Source organism: Microtus ochrogaster, unplaced genomic scaffold, assembly GCF_000317375.1.
Source record: "Microtus ochrogaster isolate Prairie Vole_2 unplaced genomic scaffold, MicOch1.0 UNK4, whole genome shotgun sequence".
NCBI classification, from domain to species: Eukaryota; Metazoa; Chordata; class Mammalia; order Rodentia; family Cricetidae; genus Microtus; species Microtus ochrogaster.
Window position 1 is genome coordinate 16,116,729 of NW_004949102.1, and position 9,211 is coordinate 16,125,939.

At 45.3% G+C, this 9,211-nt stretch overlaps 1 protein-coding gene across 3 annotated transcripts in view; it reads right to left on the bottom strand.

The window, feature by feature from the left end:
* Positions 1–472: 472 nt before the first annotated feature.
* Mkrn1 (makorin ring finger protein 1) overlaps positions 473–9,211 on the bottom strand; it is a 25,948-nt gene continuing 17,209 nt past the window's right edge. For all 3 annotated transcript variants that reach the window (XM_013353272.2, XM_026788575.1, XM_013353273.2), the window contains exons 3-8: positions 7,494–7,723; positions 6,127–6,353; positions 2,615–2,829; positions 1,773–1,883; positions 1,189–1,327; positions 473–888 (exon numbers count right to left, since the gene is read on the bottom strand). In XM_013353272.2, coding sequence (XP_013208726.1) covers positions 679–888; positions 1,189–1,327; positions 1,773–1,883; positions 2,615–2,829; positions 6,127–6,353; positions 7,494–7,723 — 1,132 coding nt within the window. In that variant the 3' untranslated portion in view covers positions 473–678. The remainder of the gene's footprint in view (positions 889–1,188; positions 1,328–1,772; positions 1,884–2,614; positions 2,830–6,126; positions 6,354–7,493; positions 7,724–9,211) is intronic.

The window sequence follows — 9,211 nt, forward strand, 5'->3', positions numbered from 1 at the left end:
GTCCACTGATCCTCGGGAGTTACCTGCCACCTCTGCATTGATGGAACGCCACTGCATCCTTGTGTTTTTACATTTTCTCACGTTAGCCTTAACATGTTTGCACCTGGTTCTGGTTACTCAGTAGTATTTCTTGCGTGCAATTAAACAAGAGCCCCAAACCACAGGACAAGCACGGGTGATGGGGATTCCAGGGCAGGGAACAGACATAAACCACCAAGGTGCAGCTCTCACAGGAACCTCCAGGAGCCCTCCTAATCTAGCGCAGAGAGCAACTTGCCGTCTCAGGTCCCCCTTTTCCCAACTGCCCCTATCCTTGGACCCCCAAAGCATACTCAGTGCTTCTTCCTTTGAACTTGGGGTCTCAAATCGAGTGTGCAAAATCCATGAACACAACCTGGCTGAAAACAGATGGCGCGACAAACCTACACTAACTGTCTGACAGTTAAATTCATGTTACAAAAAAACTAACTTGAAGATTTATTTTTGTAACTTTTTGAAACAGAAAACAACACACTCTTGGGGGAAGGTGAGGGTAGAGGAGCAGGCCCTGGGGAGTGATGACAACAGCACCTGGAGTTCCAGGGGCCTGCCTAGGAGAGCCACGTGCACTGCCACACAGCACAGGGGACAGCTACTGTCTGAGGCTCCGCAGACCAGTTCCCACGCCACGCAAAGCTGCTATAGATCCAAGTCATAAAAATCCTCCAGCTCATCGTGAAACAAGTCCCACTCGTCCTCAGAGTCTGTCAGCTCGTCGTCCCCACCTGCAGCCAAAAGCATAAGCAACATCTCGCCCAGCTCAAAGGTGACAACCTCCTCTTCGTCGTTGTCAAAGGGGTTGTTCTCTCTCTCCTCAATGAGCTCCCAGAAGTGGCTCCTTCGTTGGGCCTGTAAGAAACAAGGCCATGATAGGTGGCACTGTCGAGCAGTGGCTTCTGTCCTGCTGCTTATGAGGCAGCCGTGTGACCAGACTCCTGTTAGTCCACCTTACCAATGCCTCCCTCTGGCTAGTTAGACTTAGGGCTTTGAGCGCTTTCCTCTCCTACCCCTCCCAGTTTTCTGAGGTATGACTCCTTCACTCTGACCTCCCTCCCAGACCTGAGTGTCATTCTTCCCCTACCCCAGTATGTGCAGGCTCAACTGACAGTGTGGCATTTCCCCTCGTTTAGAAAAACAGTTGAGAGTTACCCGGTATCTGCTTGATGTTCCCACTTTCTGTCTCTGTGGCTCCTCTCTACGGCCATCAGGGTACGCATGCTTGTAAAAACAGTTCCCTCCAAATGGGCAGCTCCCACGTCCTTCATCAAAATACCTGCACGCCTTGTTGCTGGAAAGGAAAATATCGCAACCCTTATTCACAGTGGACTTCAGGCCTACATTGAGACTTATCACTGAGGCAGAACCAAGATTGCAGAGCCCCCCAAGACGTGTTCTTAGAAACGTATGCTCTAACACTGGCGAGAAACATCCCTCCTTAAACAAACGTATACGGCTTGCCAGCACTAACACAGAGGGAAAACCCTCTGGAATCCCAGTACACAGGAACTCATCGGGCAACTCTTAAGACCCGGAATGAGCTAGGCTTCAGCTAGGAGACTTCCTTGGAATAGTCCCTCGGCAGACACCCAAGGAATGTGTTAAAAGCAAGAGACAAACTGGGTAAGCAGTGATGGGTGACAAAAGAAAGCAGCCTGGGAGGTCAAGAAAAGGAGGGGGAGCAAGGAGCACATAGCGCAGCACTGCTCTAGCCAAGGGAGCCAGGCTGCTCATACCTCATGGCCTCCTTGTATTTCTGAATGAGTTTCTGCTTCTCTTCTTTCTCCTCCACCCAGTACTCACTTGGAATGACAAAGTTAGATGTGATCCGGCATTCGGGGCAGGACCTGGGAAACAATGAACAGGCTGCAATGCACGGTCCCCTCTCTAGGCCCGCACTTCAAGACACACCCTGGTGTGTCACCGAGACTTAGAGAAACTGACAAGAACGTGAGCATTTTCAGAAAGGGGTTCCACAAAGTCACAACTGACCCTTTCTTTGGAGGAAAGACAAACTTCATAAATCAACTCAATGGCTAGCCAGTTCAAAAAACAAAAACAAAACTTAAGTTTAAAAAAAAAAAAACAAAAAACAAAAAGAAGACATTTCACACAGACTCCTTCTTTCGTTTAAATAAATTTATTTCTTGTAACTTTGCTCTGTTTGGATTGTGTGGCTTTTGTTCAGTTATGAGAACAGTTTTTAAAGGATGGTGGATTATTGGCTAGCTTAATGAATGGAATAGGAGTGGAAAATGTAAAAGGCCAAGAAACATACATTCAGAGCTAGATACGTTTGTTCACGAACTCTAACTGTCGAATCCATTAAACACAATCTCCTCAAAAAACACTGAAGAGTCTACTAACTGATACACAGGGTTTCCTCGTTTAAATAAAAGAGACAGACAACTAAACTAGCAGCTAGCTGAAGTACAAAGAAGAAATCCCAATTAGAATGCCCAGGTTCACAATAAAATACATGCATTTAAATGTGGTCCTTCTGGTTGGAAGTTGGCACAAGATACTAAATTCTTCCCGAAAATAGAAAGCACAAACGAAGATTGGGGAGGAGTCTCACTTTATGATCTTGCTTTCAAATTGCTTAGCACTTCTCCATTTGCGGATACACTTGAGACAGTAGGTATGGTTGCAGTTGGACAGGATCCCAAAGCGGCGCTCGCTGGGGTTGGCTTTCTCATAGACCACCTCCATGCAGATCCCACATACCATGTCCTTGCTGCGCTGCACAGCAAAAGAGAGCTCCATGTCCTTCTCATGGGCCTCAATGCAAGACTGCAAGAAGGGAGAGACAGAGGCACAGTTAGGCTGCTGCAGTTCTCAGACTCCACAGTCAAGTCGCCTATCCTGCCTGTCTCTAGTCTGACCTGGAAGAAGGATTTGTTAACAAGCACAGGTCCAGGCAGCCACTGTGGGGTCAACTTCTGAGACCTGAAAAGATTATCCAATTCCCCTTTACCCAGACCTGTAAAGCTCGTTTCCCACAGTTCTCCCCCAAAGACTCTACCAATTCCATAGATGTTTCAGTTTCTGGATGGAAAATAGAAAAACTAGGACTAAAACCTTCATTTCAAATCTGTCAAGATTGTTAAACACTTGGGAGATAAAGGCAGAAAGGGCAAGAGTTCTATAGGTTAAACCCATGCTACATGAGACCTTGTCTCCAAAGAAAAATAAAGAATACACGGTGTGGGCTGGAGAGATGGCTCAGAGGTTAGGAGCACTAGCTGGTCTTCCAGAGGTTCTGAGTTCAATTCCCAGCAACCACATGGTGGCTCACAACCATCTGTAATGAGATCTGGCACCTCTGGCGTGTGGACATACATGAAGGTAGAATGTTGTATACATAATAAATAAATAAATATTAAAAAAAAAAAGAATACACGGTGTGGTGGCATACACCTGTATCCCTTCACCCGTAGAGCAGAGGCGGGCAGATCTGAGTAGGATAACAGCCTGGTCTACATTCCAAGTTCCAGGACAGTCAGGGCTATGTAGAGGGACCCTGAATCAAAAAACAAAAGCAAACAAGAACAAAATGATGACCAGTACTCGGGCAGTAGTAGTGCACGCTTTTAATCCTAGCACTTGGGAGGCAGAGGCAGGTGGGTGTCTTTGAGTTGACACCAGCCTGGTCTACAGGACAGCTAAGGCCATTATACAGAGAAACCTTGTCCTGAAAAACCAAAAAACGAAACAAAAACAAAAGAAGATGCACACAGTACTAGGTCACAATTATGCAGGGACATTATTTCCTTATCCCTGTAAAGGAGGGTGGTCTCAGTGGCACGCACTTGTGGTCCCGAATATTCAGGATGCAGAAGCAGCAAGAATCCCACAAATGTGAGGCTCAGCCAACCTCGTCTATGCAATGAGTTGTTCCAACCAGGTCATTAAGGGCAATACCAAAAGACATTGTCCCTAAAAAATTAAAACACTAACAACTTTACTGAGAATATTCACACCACACAATTCACCCATTTACATGCAATTAGATAATCACTGGTACTTTCAGAGAAATAACACTCATCATTTAATAAAGGGTTTTTTTTTTTTAAATTATGTAGGTGTGGGCGTGTGGGTGTGCATGTGCGCAAGTGACTACAGGTGCCAGAGGCCAGGAGTTGGATCTCCCTGGCCTGCAGTTACAGATGGCTGTGAGTCACCAGATGTGGGTGCCAGGAATTAACTCAAGTACCCTCAACAAGGCTAAGCTACCTCTCTACCCTTATTATCAGAATGTGCTCGTTATTCTTCATAAGCCCATCCTAACAGTTACTCGTATGTGGGCAACCATTATTCTGTGGATTTGAGACTAGCTTGATGGACTCTCTTTCCAAGGTTACCTGTTACTCTACTGCTGAATTCTCAGCACCCATCCAAAGAGACTGTATGAATGATGCTGTCATCAAATAGGGCACTGGCCACTCAAGCCTAGCAACCCACACATGAAGGAGGGGGAAAGGAAAGGTGTGGCATGTGTGAGTCACATGAAGAAAGAAAGCTGAGTGCGGGGCTCGAGAGACACCTTGGCATTTAAGAGCACCCAGTGCTCCTGCAAAGGACCTGCTTCAGTTCTCAAGACAAAGGCAGCTCCGTAGCTCTTGTTCCAGGGGATCTGACACCTTCTTCTGGCTTCTGTTAACACTGTGCATGTGGTGAACCGACAGACAAACACACACACTCAACACCCATACATATAAAATGACAAATCAAAGCCAGCCAGGTACTCAGAGTGCTAAGCAGAACCGTCAGCTGAACCAATGACTACTTCCAAAGGATAACCGGCCTGATATACAGCTTAGTAGATCTGTGCCTACTGCCAGGCCTGACTGGATAAATTCAACCTCTGGGCTCCACTTAGTTCATCCAAGCTGTCCTTCGACCTCTATACATGTATGTGTGCTGACATGCAACCCTCTCCACTATGCTAATTAATGTAATTAATGTAAAAGTCTAAGATAAAACACACGCTCACAGAACAGAATTGTTCATAATATCATAGCAGTCGCACCTAATAAAAAGTTTAAGGAAAAAAAGAGAAATCTGTAAAGATGAAACCATCTAAATAGAAAAACACAGGATTGGGGTCGGGAGGACTACTCAGTCAGTAGAGTGCTCGTTATACATACAAGCGTAGGCTCCTAGGTTTGGACTCTCGGTATGCATGTGAAAGCCAGAGACAGCAACATGCATTTGTAATCCCAGCACAGAAGCATAGAGATGAATAGACAGGTCATCGAATTGGTGAGCTCCAGATTAAGGCAGAGACCTTGCCTCAAAAATTAATGGAGAGAACAAGAGAGGAAGACACCCAATGTTAACCTCTGGCCTCCATGGACACACCTGGAAACATACCAGGTAAACAAATGTGTAAATCACATACCCAGTACGCAACCACAAAATGAAGTACTGATACACACTCCAACAGGGAAAACCTTGGAAACATCCTGCTAAATGAGGAGCAGTCACTGAAGGTCATATATGCTAAATGATTCAGCTACATAATTTAGAATTGGCAAAGCATCCAGAGAAACAAGGCAGAGCCACTGTTGCCAGGAAAATAGAGCAAGCAGAGGCTGATGACTCAGTGGGTTTCAGGTTTCTTTGGGGATGAAAATTACCTTAGAATTATGGTAATGACTGAAGAATTATTATGATTAAAAAGCAATGAAATATGCATTACAAAAGAACTATAAGAATTATAAATCTCAGAAAAAGTATTATTAGTAAAAAAGGATGAGTAAAACAAAGCAAACCAGGTGGTGGCGGCGCACACCTTTAATCCCAACACTCGGGAGGCAGAGGCAGGAGGCCAGCTACAGAGCTAATTCCAGGACAAGCTCCAAAGCTAGAGAAACCCTGTCCTGAAAAAAACCAAATTAACAAACAAAAAACCGCACACCTTCTAAAAACCCATAGTCAGAGGTTCTGGAAACAGAATTCTTTAGGCATTGCTATAGCCCCTCTCTTCAGGCCCTCTTGCCCTTGGCCTCCACAATGCCGGGATCACACGGGTACAACAACACTTAGAATTCCTCAGACTCAGCGGAAGCTTCCTTGATCACTTACTTTTATGTGTTGTGACCTCTGGGCAGCATCCATTGGGTGTAGGACCTGTAGGCCACACATGTCACAGGAGTCTCCGTGGAGATACACACAGTTTTCCCCATAGCGACACTCTCCCACTGCAGCATAGGGGCAAAGCTGCTTCTTTGTCTCCACCGCAGCTGGCTCCTTCTCTGACTCTTCCTTGGTCACTGAGCCCTGCAGGGGTACTTCAGTGCAGGAAGGGGCAGCTGAAAATGTTTAAGATGGTAGTAAAGGTCCAAATACATAAGGCACAAATATGAACTAAGCTAACAGAACTACAACTGTAAGGTGTCAGAGAACCACTGCAGTGAAACCTAAAGTCAGACGACTCAATTTCTACTTTCTCCCAAGCCCTAATTTTGGTTTTTCAAGACAGGTTTTCTCTGTCCCCTTAGTCTTTTGAGACTGGGTTATACAGTCCAGGCTGGCTTAGAACTTGCTGTCTGCCTATTTCAAAATATCAACTGACGGGCGATGGTGGCGCACGCCTTTAATCCCAGCACTCGGGAGGCAGAGGCAGGCGGATTTCTGTGAGACCAGCCTGGTCTACAAGAGCTAGTTCCAGGACAGGCTCCAAAGCCACAGAGAAACCCTGTCTCGAAAAAACCAAAAAAAAAAAAAAAACCAAAAAAAAACAAAAACAACAACACCACACCAACTGATGGAATTACAGGTATATACCCCCACTCTCCAGCTCCATTTTCTCTGCCCCCCCATAACCCTAGGCCAGCCTTGAACTTAATCCTCCCACCCCAACCTCTCCAAAGCTGGTATTACAGGTGTGTGGCACCAAGCCTGGTTCTGCATGTAAATTTCTTAATATTAGTAGGTATTGGTTAGTGGGGTAGAATGAACCAGGAGAATCAGGAGTTCAAGGTCATACATCTTTCACTATCTGAGGACTCTGAACTACCAGAGACCCTGTGTCAAAAAACACACCAAATAAAGGACTGGCGGTGGGCTGAGTGTTAGCTCAATAGTAAAGCATTTGTCTAGCGTGTGCAAAGCCCAGGATTTGATCTCAGCACCACCAGAAGCAGGCGGGGGACAGCATTTGGAGACATTTCAGTTTTTTTTTTTTTTTTTGGTTTTTCGAGACAGGGTTTCTCTGTGGTTTTGGAGCCTGTCCTGGAACTAGCTCTTATAGACCAGGCTGGTCTCGAACTCACGACATTTCAGTTTTTAAACATGAATTAATTTTTATTAGAGTTCAAAAAAAATTCTTTTACTTCATCTCTCTTAGATAACCCATTCTAAAGTGTTGACAGTAGGTTAAATGAACTGAGGCGCTGTGGCCTGTCACTTAGCCCTTTGACTGCATCTTACAGGGTCCTCACAATACTTACTACGGCCACAGTAAGGCTGCCCGGGGACAAACTCAATGGCATTCACCCAGTCCTCTGAACCTGCTCCTACAGCTGCAAAGTTTGGGTGTCTTGACTCAGCTTCGCCTGGATTCATTTCAGCAAGTGCTCCAGCTCCCGGAGAGAGACTTGAGGAAGCAGCAAGGGAGGGTTTCGCACTCGGGTCTATTGCAGTCACTTCCTCCTGCTTCAGTGGCTTGCTGTGTTCGTATCTGACACACACAAAAGGAAGCAGTTACTGTCCACCCAGAGTGGGACTCTTCAAATGTCAGCGTGAACATAAACATGACTGGAAGCAGCTAGAGCTTGTCAAGATAGACTCATGTGTGTGCATGTGAACCAATGTGTGTGCGTGTACACAGAGGCTCAAAGACACATGTAGATCCTTGGGCCAGAGTTAACAGGCAGTTGTGCACTGCCCAATGACAGGTTCTCTCCAAGAATCAGTGTTCTTAACTGCTGAGCATCTTTCCAGTCCTAGGTAACTTTCAGAGATGGTTTGGCTATGAAACTCAGGCTAGCCTCATGATCATTATTTAGCTCATGTTGGCTTCAAATGCACAGACCCTTCTGTCATAGCCTCTCAAATGCTGGGACTACAGGCATATCAACATACCTGGCCTGATTTTCAACCCTGTAGTGCTGTGGATTGAGCCCATCTTGTGTACCTGAGCAAGTACAGGGCTGTGCCTTCAGTTGGACATGGAGCCCATGACGGTGTGTTTCAAAAGCCTCACTGTGATGTCATACTGTTGATCAAGGCTTTACAAACTTTAGCAAACTTTACAAGGTCAAGTACAACCAGAGGGTCAGCTATCTGGAAGACTGAGGCAGGAGGATTCCATGTTTGAGACCAACCTAGGAAACTTGCAGAGACACTGCCTCAACAAAATTTTTATAAATGATTTATTTTCTATTTTATGTGTGTTTTACTGCATCTGTCTGTATGAGGGTGTCAGATCCTCTAGGACTGGAATACAGATGGTTGTGAGCTCTCATGTGGGTGCTGGAAATTGAACCCGGGATCTCCGGAAGAGCAGTCAGTGCTTATAACCACTGAGCCATCTCTTCAACCCCTCAAAACAAAATTTACTAAGGGTTACCGCTGCATAATCCTAGAACTTGATCAGCTAAGGAAGGAGGAGGATTCTTACAAATTTGAAGCCAATTTAGACTACGAATTGAGTTCTACCTCCTACCCCCCCCCTTAAAAAAAAAACAGACTAAAAAAAAAGTTAAACAAACATGTTCAAACAATTAACATTTTTCTCACTACCTGGCAGTAAATCTACCAAGTACTAGGAACTTGTGTAGTTTACTGTAAAATCAGTACAAATGATGTAAGGTCTCTTTACGAAAGAAGAATGTTGACATGGATACCAGTTAAGCAGGGTATCAAGCAAGTGCCTCTGCCACCACTTTGGAGGTCTCAAAAAAATGGAGAAATCCGGGCAGTGATGGCACATACCTTTAATTCCAGCACTCGGGAGGCAGAGGCAGGCAGATCTCAGTGAGTTTGAGGCCAGCCTGGTCTACAGAGCTAGTTCCAGGATAGCTAGGACTGTTACAGAAAAACCCTGTCTCGAAAAAACAAAACAAACAAACAAACCCAAAGAGAAAATCCAAATAAGCAAACCCAAAAGCCTTTGTTATGAGATTATATTCAAGAATAAATAGAATGGGGCTGAGAGATGGCTCAG